The sequence below is a fragment of the Centroberyx affinis genome, unplaced genomic scaffold (genome assembly GCF_046629955.1).
Source record: "Centroberyx affinis isolate AG114_WGS23_722 - 3 ecotype Tasmania unplaced genomic scaffold, CSIRO-AGI_Caff_v1 ptg002760l_1, whole genome shotgun sequence".
Lineage (NCBI taxonomy): Eukaryota > Metazoa > Chordata > Actinopteri > Beryciformes > Berycidae > Centroberyx > Centroberyx affinis.
This window is the reverse complement of record NW_027280921.1, coordinates 22,953-50,399: the sequence shown is the minus strand read 5'-3', so window position 1 is coordinate 50,399 and position 27,447 is coordinate 22,953. Positions and strand designations below refer to the sequence as shown.

At 43.7% G+C, this 27,447-nt stretch overlaps 1 protein-coding gene across 1 annotated transcript in view; it reads left to right on the top strand.

Annotated features, from left to right (window-relative positions):
- Window positions 1-26,495, top strand: part of LOC139657807 (zinc finger protein ZFPM2-like) — a gene marked incomplete at its 3' end in the record, with an annotated part of 71,363 nt that extends 44,868 nt beyond the window's left edge. The window contains exons 5-6 of the mRNA XM_071535736.1: window positions 9,440-9,564; window positions 26,384-26,495. Of these exons, the coding sequence (XP_071391837.1) occupies window positions 9,440-9,564; window positions 26,384-26,495 (237 nt within the window). The remainder of the gene's footprint in view (window positions 1-9,439; window positions 9,565-26,383) is intronic.
- Between the last annotated feature and the right edge of the window lie 952 nt (window positions 26,496-27,447).

Sequence of the window (27,447 nt, the reverse complement as noted above, 5' to 3'; positions counted from 1 at the left end):
ATATGTGGGATGTGGCACACGGAGAATGGCCTTAATAAGATAATTCAGTTTCAACCATTTTGTCCGCATTTCAATAGAATTTGTGTCCACTCACAATGCCGTCTTTTCTTGTGAGTACTATTTCAGAGCACAAGTGTAAAGAATTCAGTGAAAATGAGAGCTGTTGCTAAATATGAAGCTGATTTAAAACGCGGTTGGTGGTAGTGTTTCTGCCCCTAGGGACTTGACACCCAACGCGTCTTTCTTTAGCTCTCTGAATATGTTTGTTCTGCCATGCTTACCCTCCCAGGCGCTGTCGCTGTGCACTTTTTTTCTAAGAGGTATCATTGTAATTGGTTGAATATTTGATGTGTGTATTTAGCATTAACATGGAGACATTCATGCAAGTTGTGCTAGGGGATATAATACTGGGTAAACTCCGAATTGCTCAAGTGAAACTTACTTGCGCGTTGAATTTTTCATTTCTTTTTTTTTTTTTTTTTTTTTTTTTCCATAAAACTCCCAAGTATATTTGAGTGACTTGCTTCTTAGTTCTTTTCCATGCATGGATGTGTGAAGGTTTTTACAAAATCTGGATGCCAGAGTCTGAGATAGTGCTTAGTTTCATATGCATGTGCACAGTCCTATTTTACTTTCATTCAGTTTGGTATCCTCATAACCACAGGATTTGGCCATAGGAATGCATAGAGAATCCCCACCCCACCCAATCCCACCCGTATCTCCCCCATACCACCTCACCCCTACCCCGCCTCTCTCTCACACACACACACACACGAGCAGCCTTCGTAGTGAAAGGTATTGATATCAGAACAGTGCCCCTGTCTGTGACGGCCTCTCACTGGTGATGAACAGCTGGGCCCAGCTTGGCCCGCTGGTCACGCCAATTCCAGCTCCTTTTTTGTTTGAGGGTGTGGGGGGTGGGGACCGCTTGTCAAGTGAATTAAAATACCAAATAATAGTAATAAAAACGATAATAAAAAGTTAATAAAAAATGGCATGTTCCTCCCTGATTGTGTGAGTGTTGTGGTATTCAATTATGCAATTTTCATTGGCATATTAATCATCTTTTCAACAAACAAGCCGCCGTTAATTAAAGCAAAGCATGGATAAAGACGTGTTGCCGGATCATCACTCCGTTTATCACTGCGCACAGACCCGCAGTTAAGTAAATTCAGGCTGTGAGATGAATTTCAATGGTCTCCCTGTTTCTTCCTCTGTGTGTGTGTGTGTGTTTGTGTGTGTGTGTGTGTGTGTGTGTGTGTGTGGTTAGCCATTTATTTATGCACATTGTGTATGGAGGTGGAGTTAGTGACGTTGCATGTCAGTGTGTGTGGGAAGCTGAGTTGTAACTCATTTAAAAAAAAAAAAATAGAGCACCATACATGTAACTCAGAGTTAAAAAGTGATTTTATTTGTTTAAAAGACAGACTGATTTATTTGTATAGGATAGATGTACCTAGACTTGTCTTTGGCTTTAATTTCTCATATCCCATTTTTTTTTGGCAAAGATTTGAATGAAGGACACTCACTCGTAATAACTGCCAGTGTACAGATTAGATTTTGATTCAGATTTTTCTCTTGCCTATCACTGGCCACATTGACTCTGTGCAGAAGGCCAGTGCCACTATATGACATCTCTCTACACACAGGACAAGCAGCCCACTCAGGCAGCTCTGCCCATTCTCCTTGTCTCTTTCTCTGTGGCTTTTTGTGTTGCTTCTATGCCTGGCTCATTGGTGGGTGGGGATGGAGATTATTCAGGATCTGGTAAGATATGGCTTCTCTAATCATAGCTCACTGCCTCTGCTGCCATTCAGTCAGTAAATAGAAGTGGGGAAAATGTCTTGGTGACGGGAGCAGCCAGACAGCCATGCAGGCACTTGAGTTCCGCCAGCAGAAAAGAACTCAAGGCATCTGTAGACATGTCGCTTGTCCCCGTCCCTCATTGTGGAGCAACTTTATCAGTGCCAGCCGCTCACCCACTTGCTAAACTGGAGGGCCAGTCGCCTCTTAACTTAAACATAAGATCTTTGTGGTTTGAAGCACTCGGCTGCACTGCGCCCAATGTGAATCTGAAAGGCAAACACGACTCCAGTGTCGCCGTTGCCCATCACAGAATCACACCACATGGAAAACTTGTTTCTGCTGTGTTAGCTCGAATCTAAATGCACTCAAACAGACTGTTGCACCGGAGCAAGATTCCCCTCTCAAGGAAAAAAGAGAGATGAGGGAGAGAGAGAGAGCGAGAGAGAAAGAGAGAGAGAGAGAGAGAGAGAGATGGAGATGGAGAAAGAGGAGAAGGAGTGCGAGAGAGAGAGAGAGAGAGAGAGAGAGAGGGGGAGAGAGAAAAGTCAAAAACCTCCACATAACAATGCCGGAGAAAAATCAGAACATTTTCCACCGAAAGATGGGCCATTTCCAAATCCTTGTGCCCTATCAGACAAATTAAAGTAAATCAAGCATGAAATGAAGCAGAAGAGCCCGGAGATAAGGCTCCTTTAAGTCGTTTACAGATTAGGACAGAGAGAGAGAGAGAGAGGTGCATCTGGTCTCTGGCAGTGAAGGAGGCTAGTTTCTCATTTCACAATAGCAGCCTGTGTATAGGATTACTCTCCCCTGTCACCGACATGAGGAGCAGTGGGGGAATAGACGTCCACAAAATGTGTCTAAATATGTCCCCTCCAAAATGTTTCCAACCCAACCTCACATGTCTCCCCGTTGGACCGATGTGACATGCGATATAGAAGCGCGTTACATGCAGCATTTGACCGCTATAAGGCTCCGATTTTGTTTGTTATTTTCGGTCGCCTCCTTCACCTTTTCATAGGTTTTTCGAGTGCCTTCATCGCCATGCGACTTAAAATTCAAATGAATGCAGGATTGGCTGAGCGGCGTCACGTGATTGTATGGCTGTCAGCTCCCATGCCCATGTTAAGCATGCCTGGGATCAGGTGGGGGGGGGGGGGTGTCGAGGAGGATGGGGGGGGTGGGGGTGGAGGGGGGGAGTTCTTGTTAAGCAAATCATATTCTCAAAATGTGATTTTGTTTTAATGTTGCATCGTACTGTAAACTGGGTTGTTTAATATGTACGTCGCACTTCTATTTTCCCTGTTACATCAACAGATTAATTGCTATTTTATTTTAGTACTCGCAAAATAATCAAAACATAATTACGGAGCTAGTTGCTCGTGGAGGAACACTCAACATCATTTTACAGTGTGCATGCACACGTACACAGGCGCACCCACAAGTACACAGGCAGGCGCGCGCACACACACACACACACACACACACATGCACAGGCACACTTTTATACTCCCATCTCATTCATGCATGCACGCAAATGCAGGCAGGAACCCAACTACTCAGACACACACACACACACAGACAGACACACACACACACACACACACAAGGCAAGGGTGCGCTGCTCTTTGATGCCGCCCGTAGAGCGCTCGCTGGATTTTGTTTCACTCCTTCATGTATCTTTTCTGGGAGTGATGAGAGGTGGGCTCGGCTGCGGCGGCGAGCTCGCTCCGAGTGAGACGAGAGCTGGCCCCGTCGCCGGGTAGCTGCTCCACAAAACCTCGACCTTGACCTTCCCAGCCCAAGTCTTAGGTTTAGCTCCTTTATCACACTATCTCCAGGCATTTAAAAATACTCCTGAAACTCAATGATTTAACCCGCTTTTACGCTGTTCACATCAAAACTGGATGAAAAAAAGCTTAATCCATCTTATCTGTTGACTGTCAAACTGCTCCGGCTAAAACCTACTCACAAAAGACAACTAGGTCACCCAGGAAAAAAACAGAATTCCCCGTTACCCAGGGGAAGTTGCAGTCTGGTAATTGACTTGGGAGGAGATTCAGGAGTACTTTAAAAATAGTCTCTTCCTGAATTAACTGCAACATTGCAAGACTCGGAGGTAACAATGTTTACTGTAGGCGTTCCCTACTAAAGAGTTGTTTGTTTAGTTATTTTCATACAGACACAGTCATTTGGGGATTTTAAACCTATATATTTTTGTCAAATATCAATGTTCTGTGTCATGCCGTGTATATTTATTACAAGATTGCACCGACACTATAGCAACTTCTTCTGCAACTAAAGCCTTCGCCTTTTCAACCATCCGTCTCAGATACGTGTGTACATTACCAATGAACATACCATCAATTACTCATTCATTCTGACACACCCAGCTGGAGTAATGTCCTTTTGATGGTTCTTAAATTTCAAAATAAAACATTTAAAATAATCAGATTCCAAGAGGAGTAGTGTGTCCTCTAGATGTTGTTGGTGATATGGCGATATCTTTGCATGAGCACGATCATTCTTTAAGTTTTCCTGTCTCCCTTTACATGCTATCAATAAAAACTGCAGTGCTTCTCTAAAGATGGATGCCTCAGAGATTGTTGTCAGCGCGCCTGCTGCTAACTTCTCCAGGCTTTTGATGAAATGGAGCGCTTGACAACTGGTATATTTCAATTGTTCAATGACACCAAACAACAGCAGTCTCCGTGTCGATAATGCACTGCAGGACAAAGTTCTTACTTGTTTTTTGTTTTTGTGTGTGTGTGTGTGTGTGTGTGTGTGTGTGTGTGCAGCTGTACTATTTTGCACTTTCTCTCAGTTCCTTATGTTGAGTTACTGCAGTTCAGATGCATAGATGTTATGCAAACATCTGGGGTTATCTTTGGAACTCCCAGTCCATACAAATTTTCTATCGGCCTCTATGAAAACAATATTTTGCAGGCATTGTTGGATCTGTCTACAATGAGGGGGAGAATCTTTCAGCCAAGGAATCCCCCCCCCCCACCCCCTCACCCACCTCACCCAACCTCCCCCCCTCCCCCAGCCCCCTGCTCAGTGTGTTGAGTGTCAGAGCTAAAATGCCCTAATCCCTTTGGCTTGTTTAACTCTTTCCCCCCAAGCCTTCCACTGCCTGAAAACAAGCCTGACCTGAAGGGGCGAGTCCCCCCCCCACTCCCCAAAACCCGCTCACCCACCCCCCCACCCCATGGGCCAAACTGTGGTTGCCTGGAAACTTGCTCTCCAGAACACGGTCAACTTTCTCCCGCTGTTCAAAGGGACGAGGGCCAGAGCACAAGCTTAGGGACCTCGTCTAGGAGGGGGTGGGGGGGGGGGGGTGTAGAGGAAAAGAAGAGGAGGAGGAGATGGGGTGGGGTGTGTGGGGTTGGGGGGGGGTTAGGGTTAGGGGGGGGGTCCTTCACTGTTTTAAAACAAGTGTCTTGCCCGGAGATAATAGTGTGGGCTCTGGGTTATAAATGATGCATTTTGCTCAGCAGGACCTGATAATAGCGGTTTGGGTGGGGGGAGGCGGGTGGGGGGGGGGCGGAAAGTTCATCGCTCTCTTATCAAGGCTCTGTGACATTTCTCCTTCAGCTGTAAAATTTCATATCACATATCTGCTTTAAAGATGTAGCACCTTTTGTTGAACCGATACAGTGCATTCCATTTCACCCCATATGCCTCTCATGGTATATTAATTTATGGCCCATTTGGCAGCTCCATAACGCGGCCTATCAGCGGAGATGACTGGGATTCAGTAGGTCATCTCTGAATTGCCACGCACAGGTTATTGAACTTTGAACAGCAATCATTTATTTGCTTTGATTCGAAGGTATTGTGTGATATCAAGAGGGCTAGACCGCCACGTGAAGCTCGAGCATATTTTTCCACTCGTGTCTATTCTATCATACTTTGTGTTCATATAATCCTCCCTTACTGTTATTGTGCTCGACGTGATGACAACTGGAAAACGGTTAAGTAAACCGTAAGCCGGGCCGGTAATCAGGATATTTTTTGAAATGCTGCAGGCAAGTTTTTTTTTTCTTGGAGTTTGTCCTTTGAACTAGTTGTAGAAGTGAAATTCATGTTGAAAATAGCTTGAGCAAATCCATTGCTTTAACAAATGTTAATCTTCAGTAGCAAGTTGATGATGTCATTTGTCATTTCTGACCATTAGCAGACTTCTTACTCTGGGCCAGAAATTATATGAGGGAAAATTCACTCTCACACTTCATGTACATTAATAGAAACATTTGCAGTGAAACGTGTATCTATCATTGGTTGCTAGGAGTCTTATTGGCATTTCGAAGTACAGAGGGCAAGAATTTTTTTATTTCAGTCCTAAATAGAGTCAGAATCTGTTTGGATTTGACAGCATTTCATTTAAAAGAGTTGTGTTTTTGAACTTTTCAAAATTTCTCTGTAACTTCCAAAATGGATTAAAACAGTTGTGTACAGCAGACTGTTAAAATAAAAGTGAGGGCAAATATAATTCTACATTCAAAATCATTAGGTCAAACGTTTCATTATATCTAATAATAATAATTAGCAGTAGCAGGGGGGTTGTTCACCTCTTTTAGGGCATCTGTCTGTCTCCGCCACTGGTCCCCACCCATTTATTCTTTAAATCATACCAGGATGGCACCCTGCCACTGAGAAACTCATTAGTATTCAGTTGTATGCCAGTGAAGGGAGAGAGATGAGGTTCCCTATTCCTCCGCACCATAGCAGAAAAGAAAGACAGGACACACACACAAAAAAAAAAAGACAACAAAAAAAAAACAAACAGATGCCAGCGTGGAGCATCTTGGGTGCTATCTGAGGAGGATCTCTCCACACAAAGGGACATTCATTGGTCTGCCAAGTATCTGTGGAGTGCAGGAACAGACCCTAGAGTCTAGCGACAGATGATGATCTTATCGAGGGGAGGGGGTGGGGTGGGTGAGCGGGGTGGAGGGGGAGTTGGTTGGGGTTTGGAGCAGGGGTGAGCTTAGACGGGGGGGGGGGGGGGGGTACAGCTCTTGAGCCACATCACCGGCTCCCCTTTGCCAAGTCTGTGGCATTTGAGTATTGGATGATGAGGAGCAGGGAAGAGAGAGCAGGGGGCGCCGGGTTTGTCAAATATTCTAATAGCCCATTAGAAGCTTTCTTCCTGGTCCTGTCTGTAGTTTGCAGTTTAAAGAGTTAAATAGACTTAATTAGACTACTTTATTTCCTCTAAATTTGTTTGTGTTGTGTAGGTAATAGAGTGGGGATTTTGGGGCCTGTATGGAATTGAATTATCGCCATGGCGTTGCATCCATAATTTCTGAAATTGTCACCAGAACACATTTTGCGATGGTTAGTAAACCTGTAAACGCACACAGAGAACACAGAGACGGTGTATGTAGAGAGCCCATTATTCATCCATGGGTGTTTTTGTGGAGATCTTCCACTGGTATCTGCAACAGATGTGACAAGCCATCTGGGAGCCAAGGTCCTCAGGCAACATTTGGTGTGAGATGCACACAACTGGCACCTAAACATGGTGGACCACAAATTGAATCGTACACCCATTTGTCCCCCTCTCACACCTTCAGTATACCAGCTCCTGTACCCTCTTTTTCTCGAACCATCCGCCCCGCAAAAATGAAGGAAGAGAAAGGAAAAGGAAAGAAATGAGAGTCATTGGCTGCGGATGGCTTTAGCCGCGTGTCAAGCGGGGCTAAACAGGAACTTGCATCCAAGCGGTTAAAGGCCGTGGGTCTTATCTGAGGACAAACAGAATGCATCAAGCGGTGGCTGTTGCTCTCAGTGATGACGACCAGCTGTGCTCCAATGTTTAATTATTTCTCTGTAATGAGCTTACCCACCTTCCACTGCAGCACCAGGAAGACAGCGTGCAACAGCAGGAAGATGGGGAGGGGGAGCGAGAGGAGGCAGAGGAAGACAGAGAGGGAGATAATGAAGTTCAGATTATCTTATTTTGGGGGTTATTCCAAAATTGTGCATGGATTTTCTCCAAAATATAACTAAATGATTACATTGTGTCCTGTTGGTATTTCAGAGACAAAGTTTTTGTGCTTATAAAGTGGATTTTATATCCAGCTATATTATATATTTGGTTTAAGGAGTGATTTCTAACCTGCATCATGGGGGTTAGTGACTTTTTGCTTTTCACTGTTTGAACAGTAATCACCACTGATGAGTATATGTGATCACTGGGGTGCAATTTGAAGCGAGCAGTAACATAGTCACTAGCCTGATGTTTATATTGATGTTTATGCATGCGAAGGAGCACATAAGCACAGATTTCCATACCAGCACAACAGACTGACACAGTAGCGTGCCGCAGATACAAGGCTGATATTTACAGAGTAGAACAGGGCTGAATAGGTCATTATACCACATATGCATCAGAAAGTTCAGTGATCACTTCAGCCCATTCAGCAACGCACTGAATGCCCTGAATACCCTGAATACCTATTAGCCACAACTGTGCACAAATAGGTTAAGAGACACGATGTTAACAACACATGTAGAGTTTGTTTGCATAATAACAATGATTATTGGCCTCACTAGAAATACTATTTAGGCGGCAAGGTGGCCTTGTGGTTAAAGAGACCAGCCTTCAGTGGGAGGATCTAGGTTTAACCTGCCATGTTGGCAAGTCTCCACCTTGATGAAGTGTCCTAGAGCAAGACACTGAATCCCTAGGGTAACTGTAGCTGACCCTGAACTTTGACCTGCCTGTGCAAGGGGGAAAAGCCTCTCACAGTATCACATTATTACTATCCTTATATTTCCTCATGTTGCATTCCAATTATGAAACAGTCACATATAAAGAAGGTCCCAAAAGTGACTCAGGCCTAATAAAAGTAGAAGACTGTTGAAGTCCTTGCACTTGGGATCGGTCACAGTCAGTGCTGTGTCCAGAGAGTAGATAAACTAGATACCACATGGAGTTAGACGTCTGAAGCCTCAGACTTCCTCCAACAGGCCTGTCAGTGTTGTCAAGGCGACCAGTCGGAAATGTACACTTGAGAGCTGCATAACTTCCCCTTTCCACACACACACGCGCACACACACAAACATCCTCCTCGGTAAACTATGTCATGGCCTGCCATGGGGTTTATCATAACTATTTGATTAATCACCGTCCCAAAAAAGTACACTGAATCTAAGAGATAAGATAGCCGGGGGTGTCAGGGAGGTGAGTGCCGGTAGTGCTAACAGTGCTATCCGGTTTCACTGTTAATTAACTGGGGCTCTGCACAGCACTAACAAGGGCCCAGCCTTCCTGGAACAACAGAAATAGGCCTGCCGCTAACTGCCGCTGCCAGCCAGCCAGCGAGCCTGCAGTGTCTCACAGAGATTATCTTGACATAAGACACCTTTCAAGTAAGGTTAGCGCGCTATGTGTCTGAGGAACACCATCAGATGGATGCTCGCTTGATTTGCTTATCCATTTTGAAACTGGTTGGCTTTAACCTTCACTGTTTACTGCGGGGCTTTGAGGCAGTAATGTGATAGCACATCTAGGTTTCAGGGGAAGGGACAATGAATAAACGTCACTACGATTTGATGTGGGACTTGTGCGTTATGTAGAGCGCCATGGCTGACTGCTTTGGTTGGGTTGTGTGTTTTTTAGGAGAGCTGGACGCGTTCCTTAAAGATGGCGAGCGTCGGATCCACAGCCGGCAGCAGCTCCCCGTGGGCACGACGTGGGGTCCCTTCGAGGGGAAGATCGAGATGAGCACTGACAGCAGTGGCATGGTACGTCCTTGTTTTTGTCTTCCCTCTTATTCTGCCTTTCCTTACAAGATGAAATTATTTGGTCACCTTTTATTTTTGTTTGTTTGGACTAAAACCTCTTTCCTGAAATTGCCGGAATCATTAGAGAGCTACTGTGAAATCGTCTCATTCGGTCAAAATTTTGCTTTTAGCAGCCTTGGACACAGGATTACTAGAAAGTCCTAGGTATAAAGACCATATTAATGGAAAGAGGTAGCAAATTCCCATGGCATTCGAACCCGTTGAGTGGAATCTTCTGGGATCCAACTGGCCCCCAACAAAAGCCTTTGAAGTGCATCCATTTTAACCATTTAATCTGCATATTTTATGACAAAATGCTTTAATTGGTGGATTTTGAGTTCAATCCAGGCTTCAATTGAATGAAGTCGCAATCCATTATTTTTGATGTTACTCTCTACCCAGCAGCTTTATATCTGTCTGCTGGCCTCTCTTGTTTCAAAGATCCCAGTTTAGTTCCCTTCAGCAGCAGAAGCCTGTGTTGACCCGGTGCTCTGTTGGAGCGACGAGTCCTCCACGGGTTTGATATTTCATTTTGCATTTGGATTAATTAAGAAATTCTTATTAAAAATTGTAACCAATCTCACATTCATCCTGTTAAGAAACATAAGGAAAAGTCCACGAGGATTTTGGACTCAGAGGCCCCCCGTTCGCCCAGATTTCTTTAACGCATAACTTTATTAAATCATTCTCTGAGCAGTTTCAACTGTTTTCTAAGCTCCCCTCATGGTTTTGAAGTCATCAGTGGCTTTAAATAACTCAGGCCGTATTATAGCCATGAAATATGGCTTCTCTCGGGGTAAAGCCAGTTATCCTTGGGCGGAAAAGTGATTTGACAGAGCAACACCTCAAGTTGCCTTGCAAAGTAACAAACTCGTATATTTCCCCACCTATCTCTGCATGCATTTCCCTGAAAGGCATCCAAAACCAACCTTCAGCTGTCCCTCAAATGACCCTCAGACTTAGTGAGTGATGTCGTACGAAACACCTTTTTGAATTGTTCAGTGTTTACAGTGGATAGAAACTTTGTGCAAATACACCAGACTACCTGCCGAACTAAATACATAAACTGATTGTATTCTTTAGGATCGCTCTTGGCGAGAGTGATAAGTTCTTAACTAACTGCCCTCTGTGGAATCCACTCCTACTTTCCACATCCTCCTTTCTACATTTTTTTTTCGAAGTGAGCAGGTGCTGGTCATCACCTGTAATAGGCTGTGGAGGGGTTAGAGAATATGCCAAACCTCCCTCGCAATTAAAGGCAGAGGAAGAAGCTCTGGCATATTGCCTTTAAGGATCTCATGTGTGTCTATTCTCCTGGGGGCCCTTTCAATGCTTTGCTGCTTGCCCTCCTCCTCTCTTAAGTTTCATCTCTCAAATGGGGTACTGGCTGTTAGCAGCTTCTCACAATCTCTCATTAAAGGCTGGGTCAACCTAACTGGCATGTTTTGTTTTATTGAGCCACATTTTTCGGTTCAATGCTACTTTTTCTTTTTTTTTTTACTTTGTTTCTTAGACGTTGAATAAACTCAGAAGCTATCAGTCAACTCCTGCATTTTTTGCATCACGGGGGAATCGTCTCATTTAGCATCGTTTTTTATCAAACTTCTAGTCATTGAGCTGTTGCCTTGTTAAACACAGCCATTGGCAACATCCCAAATTTGGTGCTGCATTCATCTCAGTTATTTCAGTGGGAGGAGAGGGAGTTGTGAAAGTCTTCAAAGACTGACACATCAAGACAGGAACAAACCCTAATGCCTCACCTGGAGAGAGAAAGTTAAAATAACAAGGAGTGTGAGGAGAGAGAGAGAAAGAAAGGATAGAGCAAGAGAAAAAGCTTGGCTAGTTTTGATGCATGTCAGGGCGGCCGGTGCTGCAGCGCAGGGTCAGGAGGCGGTATAAAGCGTTTGAGGTAGAAATAAAGGCTCATTGCTTCATGGGTCTCTGCCTCACCTAGGAGGCACTCTCAGTCATTCTCATGAAGTATGACCTCCACAGACTATTAAATCTCCTTTTACTCCGTTAGATTTTTTGAAACCATAGAGGTGAATGAATTACCCCAAGGCAGCCAGGTATATGGCAGAAGTGACACCTCTCTCATGCTGGAAACACATGACCCGCTGGTGAGATATTGATATGCCCTCTCTGAAATCAAAAAGATATTTTATACCTTCATCTAGACACGTCACTTTAAGATATCACTTTCTAGAGGTCAAGCTATTCTTGTATAGCCGCCACGTACAGTGCACAGGTCTGTTTCTCACTTCTTGGCACCGTGCCCAGAGACGGGCTACAGCATAATGACTCCCTAAAGCTACATAAATAATTGAAAATATATTAAATTTAAGCAACTTTTGCACTACACTACAGAACGGGAGCAGCACTGTGGCACGTACAGAGCCGATGAGAGTGTGTTAGGTCCGGCTGGTTTTTGTGCGGAGTCCCGGTGCCTGGGGAGTAGTCCTGTGGAGTCTGATGGGAGGAGGGGTGGGGGGGGGGGGGGGGGTGTGGAGGAGGAGGAGAGAGAGATGCTGGTCCCCAGAGGCAGCAAATGGGAGCCGCGGCTGCTGCTGGCCTAGCTACGTCTGCTGCTGCGGTGTGTGGAGCCGCTGTGGGTTGGCTGTTGGTGGACGACGGGCCTCAGTGGCTGACCAGAGTGATGGATGATGCTGAGAGAGAGCGGCGAGTGGAGCGTTACACGCAGTTGTCCAGGCAGGCCTAGAAAGAGAAGTATAGAGCCGAGAAAAAGAAAGGAAGAAAGAAAGTGAGAGAGAGAGAGAGAGAGAGAGAGAGAGAAAGAGAGAGAGAGAGAGAAAGAGAGACAGAGAAGCAAAAGGAGAAAAAAAAACAGAGAGGGGGAGAAAAGCATGACAGGAAATCTGGGCATCTGCAGGACAGAGATAGGGTCACATCTCGACCGTTTATCAAAGAGGAAAGTAGATTTCACAGCTGATGGGTCGGCCGTGGCAGGTCTGCAGACCCCAGGGGGCTCAGCTTGGCGTGAGGGACTGGAGTTATAGTTATTGCTGCTGCAGACCTGTTAACACATACACACTGCTCTGTACTGGACGGCTCATATGCCTGGACACTGTATCACTCTGAGATGACCTGTACACTGCATAGTTTATTCTCCAAATATAGTTTCTAAATTCAGATTTTTTCAGTGTTCAAGATGAAAAAAAAAAACTGAATGTGTTTTGTGTGTGTGTGTGCGTGTGTGCATGCGTGCATGTGTGTGTGCGTGCGTGCGTGTGTTGCTGTAAACGTCCAAGGAGTAGCTAGCATGCTGGGCCCTGCCTCAATCGCAGAAATAGAAGGCTCTCAACCAGAGTGAAGGACAGAGACCAGAGTCTGAACTGAAAACAAAGTAATTGGCCTGGGTCAGAGCACTTTGCAGTGAGTGAGGGAAAGGTGAGGGAGGCAGAGGGTGGGAGGGGGGCTTAGCAAGTGAGAGACAGAAAGACAAAGAATGGGAGCGAGAAAAACACAAGAAAGAAAAGCCAAGACTTGGCGTTGTGCTGCTGTTGTCAGCCGCTTTACCCCGCTCTGCTCCTCTTCCTCTCCTCTCCTCTCTCCTCTCCTCTGGGTTTCTCTCTGTCTGACTGATGGAGCTGCCAGAGCGCCGTCTCATCCCTCACTTCTCTCACTGATCAATCAGACCATTAGACTCCAATTACAGCCGCAGCCCCGGCGCAGGTGAGCGACGAGCACATTCAGCCGGCTGCCGACAACGCCTCCGCCCAGCTCCTCGCGCTCTCCAAATTAACGCAAATTAATAGTGACACTCAGACATAAATGTCTGCAATCGGGGGGCTAAATTAACAGTCTGGGTCGAAGCTATTGAGTAGCAGGTGTCTTTAAAAGCGGTAATTACCTGTGCCGGACAGAACCGGGAGGAGAAAGGTGGCCCGTGGCTCGCCTGGAGTGAGAGGCCTGGCCCCGGTGAGCCCGGCTCCCATTGTAGGTGTTAATAATTGATTGGGAGGCAAGCTATTAATGAGCAGCAGATTTAGGGCTCTGTTGTAAATGTGTGTTGATGAGGGTGTTGCCGCCTCTTGTTCAATGCCTTACCGATGCTAATTACCAGGGCTTAGTCAAGGTGCACTGTAATGAGGCTGGATTCAATAGAAATCTGTCTTTTAAGTGTTTTAGGGGCCTTTTAGTGCAAATTAGATGGTAATTGAAATGCATAAGACTTGCTTAGTTGTTGATAGATTGTTGGAGAAGATCTACCAAGCAGTGTTATATCTTGTCTTTGATCTTGATATATTTGTTGTGTATTAGTTGTTACTAGAGGTTGATGACCAAAACAAACCTACTGAAGTCATCTTCTTTTTCATGTAAGTAATGGAGGGGGGGGGATGCTGCTGCAGGAAGAGGTAACATGGACAAAAAGCTTCAGGGAATAAAAAGTAGAATGAAAACAGACTTAGTCTTAATTCTTAGCACAAAATTTACATTGTCCCACAGTGTTACCCTTGACACATCAGGTTAGGAAACATGCACTGTACACGATGATAGTGACGCTGTGTTGTTTCGCCAGTTGCTAAGGTTAGTTGGAATATTCAGTGCATTCGGTTTAATCTATACACAAGATGGAAGTCACCTTAGGGAATTAGCTGCTTGTAGAATAGTAGCATGTGAAGCTTTAGGAAGACAAACAGTGTGTCATGTTTTCCTATATTTCTGTCATGGTGTATTGCTGTATACCTTTATTAAAAAAAAGAAAACATGGAAGGTAACTCTAGAACTAAAATGAAGTAAATAAAAATATTCTAGGCAAAATGTTGTGCATGTGCGTGTACGTGCACGTGTGCTTTTGTGTGCTTGTGTCTTTGTACGTGTGTGTGTGTGTGTTGCCCGTGCATACACATGGGTGCACGTGTGTGGGAGGGCATGTGTGAGCGCTTCAATGTGTGTGTGCAGACTGTGTGCTGCTTTTGGCTGTGAACAGAGAGCCTTAGCTTGTAGACTACAGAAGAGGGAAAATGTCAAGATACTGTCCTAATTTTCACCTGGGACAGAGAGAGAGGCATAGGCTGTCAACCGATGGAGTGTGATTATTGTGTAATTTAGTACAAGGGTAGGAATATGGGCCTGTGCACCAAAAAATGCTCCAGAAATTATTCAACCCATCACTCAAGCCATTTATCTCGCCCCTTTTGCCCACCCTCTCCCTCCAATATGTTTATTGTTAGCTACCCCTAAACTTTAACAAGTGGTGGCGGATTTTTCTGTTTCCGAAATTATATTTTTCTTCTTGTCATTGCTTCATTAATCAAGAGGAGGCATTCTGAAAAATGTTTTGTTTTGGAGGCTGCAATCTATTTTGTGTGTGTGTGTGTGTTGTAGTTAATCTGCGCCCGTGGCAGGTTTCCCCTCCGAAACGCAGCGCTAAGCAGCGGTATCGCAGGCCTATTGTTGTAGCCTCTGTCATAGCAAGGAGAGCCTGATGCAGGCCTGGGCTCGCCTGATAAGGAAAAGAGGATTCAACATGGCTGGAAAGGAGAATCAGTGGGACTTGAGAGTGGAGTACGGATGGGGCAGATGCGCTCGCACACACACACACACACACACAGACACACACACATACGTACAGAGTCACACACAAACATACAGAAAGATACACACGTGTACTACACACATACAGTCACACATGAGCCGACACACACACAAATCATCACCATCATCACACTGGCACATGCCCAGGCAATTATTTACAGTAACATCCAATTACATATGCAAGAAGGCACCCCAGGATAGGACCTCTCTGTAGCATAGCTGGCAGATGACACACACATATACACACACACACGCACGCACATACACATAAACAAACAAACAAACCAGTGAACTAAAAAAAAAAATCAACAAAATGAAGTTGAAATATTTTGATTTATGTATACATTTGCATTTAAAGGTGGCCTGTCCTTTCTATCTGAAAGTCACACCATCTTGGATATGGTTTGAAAACGCCAGACATTATCAGGACTAACAGGATTTGAATTTCTGTGTTGGACACACAAATAATTTTGGCACAAAGAATGTGGCTTCGTCTAATGAAATAATGGGCCCAAATTTTAGGCGGAGAACCAATTTGTGATTGCATGCATCAATTATTTCTTGGGTTTAAACCAATATCAGGACTGGGGTCTCTTCAGATGGGTAAAATGGTAATTATTTGGCTTACTTTCCCTCACTCAATGTCATCCATATATTTATCGATGGTATTATCGACTGCTGCGCCCTTTTTACGAGTTCATGTTCTAAACACATTAGGCTAAAAGGGGGGAAAACATCTCAGCATGTTCCGCTGAAGTATTACAACTCATTAACACAGACAGACATGACAATAACGCCTGTTTGTGAGTCAGATGGGGAATGGGTCGTGACCTGTGGTGTTAGGGATGTTCAACACCCTTGTTTTTTTTTTTTCTAAGCCCTCTCTTTAAAAGTTTCCGTGTGCACGGCTGGAACCCGGTGCCGCCCACAGCTGCATGTATTAGCTGTGGAGCGCTCAGTCAGTAAGTCAGTCAGCTAGTCAGTGCTATTATGGCTACAGCTGAGCTCCACTGTTTGAGAGATAATGCATGGTTGACTTGATCTACAAGTGAACCTGACATTTTGCTGTGCTGACATCACAGCACAACTACCCAAACCGATATGGCAGGTCCCCCGATAAGCAGAGCAGGACTCACTGACTTGCTTTGTGCTCATTGTAATGGCTGCATGCTTTACTCCAACATGTTAAGGATGCACTGACTAGATCGAAACACAAACACAGAGATGGTGATAATGTAATTCATTTGCAGCATTAAGAAATTCATGCTATAAATATCATTGCATTTTTGGTTTTAACGTTTTGCTTTGAATGTTATATTGCTTTAAAAAATCTCATTGCATATTTTAAAGGTGCTAAGTGTAGTATATTTAAAAATCACTATATTATTGATGCCTTGGTATGATTACCGTAAACAGTATTGCAAATGAGACCATGGTCAAGACAATTGATAGCCTCTTTCTCATGTCAGTGATATTGCTGGTGGTTTTCAAAATTAAGACCACATTTCCCATAAACCCTGTGGCTTCCTGTCACAAAGAGGATCTTTGCTTCTTCAGTCAAAGCTTTTCTCTCTGGCTTTACTGAAGAGAATAAACATGTTGGTGATTTTCCCATCTGCCTTTCACTCCTTCCACCGTCTGCCATTGCCAGAATCTTAGCCTTAGCTGTGTGAGCGCCTTCCTGTTTTGTGCCATGAAGCAATCTCCCTTTGTGCCGTAAAGCAATTCAGCAGATTCCCTGCCAAACCCGACCTGGTGCCACACAATGTGTAATGCACAGTAGAGGCTGGTAGAAGCTGCCAATCTTCTCGCTGATGGTCTTGTTTGTTTAGGGTAATTATACTAATGTCTCAAAATTATGTGGTAATGAGTTATTGTTGTTAAAATGCTGCACCTAGCACCTGTAAAACAAAATGTGCTGTAAAACCTGATAAAAAGTGTATTTCAATTCCTCTCACTAGGTGTAATATAAAATTGAGAATTCTTCACAAAAGAGAAGTAAAAAAAAAATGCCTTTATACGGTAATTTTGTTGTTCTTTGCCGCCTGTTCCCACACAGATAGATAGAGAGGAGATCAACATGGGTTATTCTGCAGATTTCACACTTAGGAAACATTGCTCATTTCTCCTAAATGAGATGGCTGTGTCCTCGCAGACGTTGCAGATGTGGCCTGAGCCATTCTGCTATAGTATTTGACAGTCAGCTGTCTTCCTGCAGCAGTGTGTGTTCAGCCATTCGGCAGCGGCAGCAGAGCAGGACCAGTGATGGCTGAAACCCCCAGTGAGGCTGCCGGTCCTGGGGGGCCACTCCTCACACCCGCGGGGTTGAGTGGGAGCTGGGTGTCCCTGTCCCCTTGCAACCCTCTGGGTGTTTGCTGTCTGCCAGGGACCCATCAGGGAGCAAATTACATGCGTCTGAGTGATACAGTCTGGATAGCAAACTGTCACACTGAAGAGATGTGGCATCGGCATGCATATGGTTTCTGTAAGTCCCAAATAAACCCAATGCGAACAGCTTGATATAAACATTAACATTCATGAACAAATGTTCCATTTGGGATAACAACATAACACCTTGACTTAAACAAGTCACACACTATCACTTACCCACTTATCTCAAGAGTTTTCTGAATGTCAATGAATGTTTACAGCAGATTTGGGGAGATGCTCCTTTAGTTGAGGTATACCTCGCTTCAAAGGTGTCAACAAATAAGCAATGCTGGGAGTCAGACTTTACAGTATGTTATTCTGACAAGCAACAATAGTCAAGCTCAAAACTCCCTGGCTTCACACATACTGCCTTGTTTTACAGTACGCAATATGTCTTCCCAAATGAATGATTATCCAACACTTCAATACACAACAGACCTCTATTGCAGCAAAGGAGCAAGGAGAAGAAGAAGAAAGAAAGAGAAAAGTGAAACAAAGTTGAGTGGTGCCAGCTGCTTTGCCATCTGTCACTGTCATGGCTGTACTTGTGATATGTTGAAACAACTTCCTTGAGAAGTGGTGGAGATAATCCTCGATTGTTTCCATTTGCAAGCTCCTGATAGTCCTCTGGCATTGCAGCACAAAGTCAGTTCAGAGCGGTGTTTGGTGAGAGTTTTAGATGGCTGGCCGTTCCCCCTAACAGTCTGTGATCATAGAAACACGCTGCCTTCATCCTCATCATCTCTTTTTTTTTTTGAAGAAGAAGTTTTAAGATTCGAATTTTGAATCCTTCATAGCACATGGGCTCCCTCCACGTTTCTTCCGCTTGTTAGAAATTACGAGAACGAGACCAGGCTGAAATCTGAAAACGCCCTCCAATACCATACATTATTTACAGCAAAGTGCCTCATCTCCGTTTTACATAAGCACGGTCAGTCTCAGGAACATTTCATTTTTTTCTCTCTTTCCCTCTCGGTCACATTGGCCGGGGAAGTGGAGGAACACGGAGGCTTTGCTTGCTTCACCTCCTTCAGAGAGAGAAGGACGGCCGCCCTACAGGGAGGCAAACCCCTGCTGCTAGACCTTGATAAGTCCCCCCTGTCCTCTGTCCTGGCCTTAGCCCTCAGACCCTCAGCCTAGTTCTTGGCTCCGGGCCTGCCAAAGCCCAAAAAGACAAAGCCCCGTCCAAATGACTCCAGATGGACGAACAGCCACTTAGAAAAATTATTTTCTATGCAAAAACAATGGAAAATCGCTGGTTTGGTTGGTCATGCTGTCAGGTTAGCTTTGAAGATAAGAAACCCGATAGGCGCTGGAGGAGATGAAGGCCTGGACAGTGTCCATTCCCTCCTCAGGCCCGGTGGTCCAGCAGAGCCGCATTAGATGTATGTGTATGAGGCTGTCAAAGCAGGAATATTACACCACGGGGTCGTCAGCAAACTAATTGGGTAACAAAGACCATTTCCAGCTCAGGAAACCCATCTTTTAACAGTCCGTGTGCTGAGACTCTGATAAGAGAGTTCACGTCTAATGCATTTAGCGAGGGGCAAGTTCACCATCTTTATCTTATTTACTTAACTTGGTGTAAATATTGTTGGTCTTTAAAGTGGATTTAGTAAGACCCCATTTCTCTGAAGTCCACGCAAAGATCAAACTATTGAACACTGCGGCATGTGTAGCTGATCAGCCGGTATGCAAATCATCTGATACCTTTGTTCAATTTGTTCTTCATTACAGCAAAGTCCTGCTTGAAATGCATTTCTTGTGCTTGTGCATATAGTCTCAAGTGATTTCTACCTCATCGTACTTTGCATCAGACTTTTATATTTATTCTAATTATTATTCGGTATACTTAAGATATGGCTAGAGCCCCGTTTATGAATCGGGAGGTGAGGTGGGTTGCGCAGAGATAGTCGCTTGAAATATAAAACCACACACAGTCGATGCTATTCTAATGCATCATGAAATTTATGACTCCACCAGCAAAGAGAGAGGAGTTCAAAAGAATATTAAAATCCAATACCTAAAGGGGGGCACATAGGTTTATCTAAAGTCAGGGGCTTTATTCAAGCATCATGCCTACTATTTTATTGTTTGTCTTTATTTACTGCCTCTGACTGATCCTAGTCTTCCATGTGTGGTTATGAGAGCAGGGATTTGTTGTGACCCTATTGACTGATTGACTCCTGGGTTCTCTTCTTCCCTCTTTGAAGAAATCCCCCTCCGCATGTTTATTCCTGACAGAGAAAGAGTGGAGCTGTCCAGAGAATATGCCACCTGCCACCTTGACCCCCAGGGCCATGGTAATATCCATACAGGTGAACATTACTGGCTCCAGGTTCCCTATTATGTTCCCTCACACAGCTTCTCGCTGCTCCAGGAGTCAACCCTAACTTACATGCAAAAGATCAAACAAGTCCTACCCAATTGAATTCAAATGGGAAATTTCAAATAATTCAAACAGTGAGTAGTGAAGCGAGGGGCTGCTCTGTCCCCTGACCAAAGCCAAACACAAGAAGTACATGTGTGCATATGTGCGCCGTACCTCCAAGACATGATTAAGTCCTGGAGCAGATGCATTACAAATTCAAGCTTTCTCTTGTTTACAACTTCAAATAATTCTCAGTACATACACATTATACTGAGTTACAGCAATACATGCATTTACTTGTGAAGTTGAATTAAACATGCTGCACTACAAAGAAATTGGGAACATTGTGGTATGTTGCTGAAGGGTCGGGAAATGCTGAAAGGTGTTTTATTGAAAGGAAAGTTAAGATGATGCATATAGTGTAACTTGTGACCGAATCAGTAGACAGCGGTGCAGGTGATGTATAAATATTAAAGAAAAGGAGAGGAAAGGAAAGGAAAGGAAAGGAAAGGAAAGGAGGGGAGTGCTTGTCTTCGGGGCAGGTAGAGCTTACACTAAACTGGATGGCTTTAGAGTTGGAGCACCTCAAAGTGCCTGAAGGTCTGGAAGAATGGAGGATGGATGGAGCTCCCCGGTCCCCCCTTCCTCCTGAATCTTTATTCGTCTTCACTCTTTTCCTCACCAGATTTAGGAAGCAACAAAAGCCTTTTCAGTGTTTAAAACATCACAAAATAATTGCTTGTTGAATTGTAAATGTTGCATGTCATTTAGCATCGCTCTTTAATCAAAATACGGACAACAAAGCTTTATTATCACTTCAGTATATCTTAAACAAGCTACTGAACATACAGTAATCATGCAATACCACCCATAGTCAGTATAAATATAACCACCGTGACCATTTCGATGGACTGAAATAAGTAATAGCTAATACAGCACATGAACTTTGATGCTTACAGCCCAGTCAGCAGGATAAAAGGTCATTTAAATGAGAAAATATTTATTCCCCATAGCGCCGCCATGATAGCGGCAGCCAAATAAAGGCACATGCGCACAGTGATGGGTGTCCCTTTAAAGATTCCGGGAACAGCAGTGACTCTCTCAATTTAATCGATTTTAAAATGAAAAGTCAATTTAACAAAGTTGAAAAGAGAAAGATGGGCTAAGGGAAGAAAAAAGCATTCTCTTGCACTCAAGCAGTAAACTAACTGCCGCACAGAGCAGGCAGAGATTTCAGCTGAATTATCTCCCACCTCACATTTGCTCTTAGGCAAGCAGTTTAAAAGCCAAGCGATTGAGCCAGTGATCCAATTTGAAATGCAGAAATGATTAGAGCAGCTTGCCTCATTTCATATCGAAATTCTCTGATTTATGACAGGGCACCAGCCAAGATCTATCTCTAAAGGGAATTAGTGTGCAATTCCTGCATATTTCTGTTATTTAGTCTCCCAATAGCAGATGCTATAGCCTTAGAGAGAGAGAGGGGGAAAAAAGGAATGAAAGCAGTATAGGTATCTTTTCATTTCAGCAGATGTAACCGCGGCCATTTAGAAGAGGAGAAAATGACACAAAAGCATGACTTGAGAAATGGAGGTATTTCCCAGTTTATGTAGGATGTTGACAGAGAATCTTATTTCAGGGTGCAGTGAAAAATATGCAGCACCTAACTAAGCATACACTGAACACACCGCTTTCCCAACATGCATAGTGGCAAACACGGACTGTGAGGTAGGTTTGGCCGTTTATTCAACAAAAAGACCCTTGCAACCCATCCATCCTTGAGGCTAAGAAAATATTAATACGCAGCGCGATAACGAGGGCTAGAGGAAAATCTCCCTTAATGAAATTTCCAGTTGACCACATGCAATTTGTTTCATCGCAGTGAACAACTAATTGCAATGGACGTTATCAAGGTGTGAGTGTGCTGTCTGCTGTAAACTGACTGGTAAAACAGGTACAAATCCTTTATCCCCACTCCCATGTTAGAAACAGAGAACATATAAACTTGACATAACCCATACATAAGCTTGTTTTTTTGTTATATTTATACCGCTAACATCGTCTTAGAAGGACATGGCACATCAAAATTGTTTGTGACGTGGAGCCAGCGTGTTAATACTGGGTCAGATGTAATGTAGGGGAGAGAAAGGCGAGACGGTGCTGAAGTGAAATAAATAAATGTGCTTTATCAGTAATTCACTTTGGCAAAAACTGACAGAAACACTGTAGAAAGATCTTTTAAATATGTGTAACAAGAAAATAATGCTTCAGATGGTTTATATAAAAAGCCAAAACATGCAATATTCTGAAGATTTTTATATAATTTTGGTGCTGTGACATTATTAAGATTTAGATTGCTGTTTTTGTTTCAAAATGGCACTACTTCATACCGAGTGGGTGTTGAAACGGAATGTATGAACCCAATGAATGTGTTGAGATATTCAGACGGAGTGGTTTTGATCTCTCAGTTGTCTAAATCCTGCAGCTGTGGGATCAAGACGGATACAGTACCAGTCAGTGACCTTGGTGGAGGGAAAAAAAGGGATGAGGAAAAGAATCATTCCCACCAAGGTTTGTATCGATTTCACCTGCCCCGACCATGAAGCGGGTTAAGAGTAGCCAGTGGTGGTGAAATGGTCAGCGGTGATATCATTAGCTTGTTGTTTACACAGGGAAGCAGGGAGTTAGGAGAAGGCTGAGTGTCACAAGCCACTTTCTTCTTCACCTCCTTCAGCTGATCAGAGGATCATGGTATCAAGGAGGGATTAGTAGCGACTTGGGATTTGTGTGATTGGTTAATTTATTGCGGTGATGGCAGGTCTTTCATCTATGGCAACATTTAATCAGCGCAGCCACAGAGGCTATTACAGGTTAGCTCCTTTCTGGAGTCAGTCCGGCTGTGCCATCAGCTCTATCACAATTCCCCTGAAATTTCCAAATTATCTGGAACAGGCTTTAGCTTCTCAGTAATAAAAATTAGAACAGATTCCTGATAGAAGCTTTTGCTCACACAGGGCCAATTATAAATAGTACAGCCCTGCCTTGGAAGAAGGAAAGGGGAGGAAAAAATCCAACTCTGAGAGATGTGCACGGAACTTATCGTTCAGCTCCTGCTCCGCTCTGATCCAAATCCGTGTGGCTGAAAATTTATATTAGATTTTATCACAGAGGCCTAAGTCTAGAAAAATCAATGAAGGTTATCTTTTATGTTGCAGCAACTTGTGGAAATATTGATTTTCATTTTATAGCGAATTTGGAGCATCAGTTTGTAATCACTTCCTCGCTGACTACACTGTTTTGGTCACTGTATCTCTTACACGATGAACGGTAACAGAGCTCAGGAAAGAGGAAAAAAAACTGGGAGAGTATTGAAACCACTGGAGTGAAGGCAGAGGGTGGATAAACCATAACACACCACATAGTGAGGGAGGCGAGAGGGTTTTTTACAAGGTCTGACAAGGATATTTATAAACTGTTGACAAATATTGTATCAGTTATATTTATTTGCACTTTGAATATTCACTTTAAATATCTGCAAAAATATATGATAGTAAAAATATGAATATAATCTTGTTTTTTGAGGAAAATACTTTGTTTTTGCAGATCATGGAGGTTGGAATTAAAACATAAAATGGTTTAAGAGTAAATATATATACTCATATATACATGAATACTTATGTTTTTGGAACTGACATAAATATTCAAGTATCCAATAGGGGTCAGCATATTTTGCTAGTGCCACTCAGTCCCCTCGATGGGGTGTTTTGGACCGGAAAGAGCTCCCGTACGTCACATCCCTGCTTGTGATTGTTAGTTAGGAAGAGGATTTGTTTATATAAGCCAGTTGGTCCATGCTCCCTCGCTCCAGGAAATCGTAATTTTCTGCCTGTCAATCTGTATTTCTTCTGGCCTCGGCCACTTAGGCCTCCTGATTTGGTTGTACAGAGAAATGTTTTCATTTGCATTTGAGTCGCTCCTCCCTGCAGTGACGCCATCGTGTCTTAATCCCAAATATGTTGTGCGCAGTTGCTCCTCTGCCTTTCTTTGTCTTTGGGACGGCTGGCACATGCAGTATGCATATAAAGCATCGGCAGTATAGTATGCAGTATATAAATATGCAATATGTAAATTTATACAGGCTTACTGGGTTGTTTCTGTTCAGTTTCAAGCGATATAGAAAGGACTTTTTAGGGGAAATTTTAGTTAATAACAATTTACTCTTTCATTATTTCAAAAGTTTATATCACAAAAATAGCTAAAAAGAAAAAAACAACAGTACTGGTGATAACTGCAGTAATTTATGACTAGTCTATCAAATTTCTTTATTGTGATTCCTAACATTGGGAAGAAGTCTGGCTAATGTGATATTTTTTCCCTGTTGGGAACATTAAGTGCAGCTGGAATATCATGAATTCCCAGAGGCTCTGAGGGACGGGAGAGAGGCCTCTTGCTGCTGAATAAGAGATGGCTCCAGTCTGGAGATCTAAGAAAGGGTTAATCCGATTCCCATTTCAGATAGTCGTCCTAGCAACAATCAGCCGGTCTGCTCTGCTCCTTTGACAGGGGTGTGAGATTTTCAGGTTAGCCAGATATAAGACTTTATTGTGAGGCTAATTTGAAATGTGAAATAGAGGATGACTTAAATTACAGAGGTCTTCACTCTGTCTCATCTGCTGCCAGGGTGGGATAAGAAGATGCCAGGAGAAGGAATAAGAATATCAGCGATCACAATTTACTGTCTGCAACGTGTTTGATCAGTCTGGCAGTATAGTTCGCCAATGTGCACAGCTATATCAGGACTATTTAAATTTGTCTTTATTTAGTGTGTGCATTTGTTTTGTTAAATTTGCAGACAAAATCAGATTTGTATCGTCTCGCTGAGATATATTTGCTGTTTGTAAATAATGCTTCCTAAAAAAAAAAAAAAAAAAAAAATCAGCTTGTCCTCCAGTCTCCGACTAGATAGAGTTCATGGAAGGAGAAATGGGTGGGTGGGTGGGGGGGGGGGGGGGTTCATGCGGACGCGCTGCCGGAGCACGGTGCTCATCTCTTGTGCATATCTGTGCCAATTCAGACCTTTAACATGCTCAAGTGACATTTGCATTTATCCTTGAAGGTTGTTGCCTTTTGCGGAGGGGAAATAAGTGAAAAGCATAAGCGAGGACCGGTATTTTTTCGGTTGCATTAGGCAGATGGACAGTGTCTTGTCGCCTCCTGCCTCAGATGGAAAAAGAAATGAAGTGTCGAGATTGCACCCCAACCCATTTTCTCTTAGCTAAACTATTTCTGTAACATCCTAATGAAGGAGGGCCCGGGGGTTCAAAAGTAATGGCCTTGAAATACTGACATTTTGCCTTTGAGTAATAGGCTACTGTACCCAGCTGCCTGAGATGTTGCTGCCCCCCCCCCCCCCCCCCTTTTTACACACACACACACACACACACAAACACACACACCACCCCCACACCCCCTTTTCCAAGAGCAGTGACAGTGTATTCTTGGCTTTCGTTACCCCTTTGTAAAAAAAAAAAAAAAAAAAAATGCCATTTGAAAATAAAATAAAACAGAATAGAAAATCATATGAGAATAAATAGAGCAAGCCACAATCTGGTGACCCTGCTCCATGTGAATCTATTATGGTGGATGTTGTGCTCTATCTCCCTGTTTTTTTTTTTTTTTGTTTTTTTTTTGTGCCTTTCATAGAAATAAAACTCCACGTTCGACCTATGACCGAGAAGAAAAATGACCTTACACATTCAGAATAATTTTCCGGTATATTATAAAACGCTAACCTCAATCGCCCTTTGAAATGGATACTGATTCCTGAAATTCTTCCCCGGTTGTTTCAGGAAATAGTGAGATCCTGGCGATAGCGAGGCACAATGTGCCCAAAGTTCACCGCTGAACACTTGCTTCGTTCTCTCTGAAAGTCATCGGCCTTCTTTTTTTTCTTTCTTTTTTTTTTTTTTTGTAATTCCCAGACACCTGAGATGTTTCTTAATCTGGTAGATCTGATGCTGAATCACTGGGTTCAATCCTGGATGATAATTCCTAGAATGCAGCGGCCCTCCATTTGTCAGCACTCCAACCACAGCTACAGCCTTTCTCTGTCCTCTCCTGCTGGTCTTCACATATCATCACACACACACATACACACACACACACACACACAAGCCCTCGTGATTCTCAAATCTTCTCAGCGATGTAAAAAAAAAAAAAAAAAAGTGTGTGTGTGTGTGGGGGTGGGGAGGGGATGTTGGGACGGAGGGAAGAGGGCTTGAGTTGCATACTGTATAGTTTCTGAAATTGCCTGTTTATGGCCATTCACTGCGGCGGAAGAGCGTAACTCGGGGGTTATTAATGTTTCTTTAATCACCAAAATAAGCAAATGATTAGTGTGTGTTATCTGTCCCCGTCCAGAAGACGAAGAGCTCGGTCCCGGTGGTGCTGAGCGCCGGCCCCAGGTGGCTGCTGGATGTGACTTGGCAGGGAGCGGAAGACAACAAAAACAACTGTGTGGTGTACAGCAAAGGTAAGCAAGCAGCGCCGGCATCCTGTTATCTCTCCGCCGCGCAACACACCACGCCACAGCACCGCACCGCACCACAGCAAAGACACCGACAGTCCTCCATACCCTCAACTTCTGCCTGTCTCTCCCTCTCTCTCTCTCCCTCTCTCGCTCTCTCTCTCTGTCTCTCCCTCTCTGTTTTCCTCTCTCCTTCTTAATCTACTTGCCTCTCAAAGTCACACATATGTATGCATGCACACAAGAATACATACAAAGGCACACAGACATATACACACACGCACACATGCACACACACACACACACACACACACACACACACACACACACACACACACACACACACACACTCACACACACACACACCCACACACAAATACACACACACACACACATACACACACAGACATTCGCATGCACACATGCACACGCTCCCATACCATATCTGCTTTTCTCATCCGAAGAGTAATTTATATCACTAAAACTCTGATTAGGAACAGAGAAACATCACTTGACACACTAAGTTAATGGTCTTTAGATTTCACAAGGTAAATAATGCCCCTTTTTTTTTTGCTGTTTTATACTAAGTGAATCCCTATCTCAACATAGATAGCAAGGAAAGCGAGGGTGGAGACGGGTTAGCCATTTGGCTTCATTTGTCCTCTAACTAATTCAGCAAAACTTAAGCTGTGTATTTTTTTTTTTTTTATAAATTAGACATATTCATACAAGCCCCACCAGAAATGGATATGCGCAAAAACCACAATAGCTCCGTCAAAAATCCACGTTGTTTATTCAAATATCGAATGAACTGCGACCCTGAAAGCGCACTCGTAAAAAACCCAAATGACTTACTGGCATGAAGATAAACTCGACTCAAATCTGCTGATTTGTGTCCAGAGAAGAAGAAAACCCTCATTAAAAAAGCCCAACATGGATGTCTAGAGAGCTTGGTTGG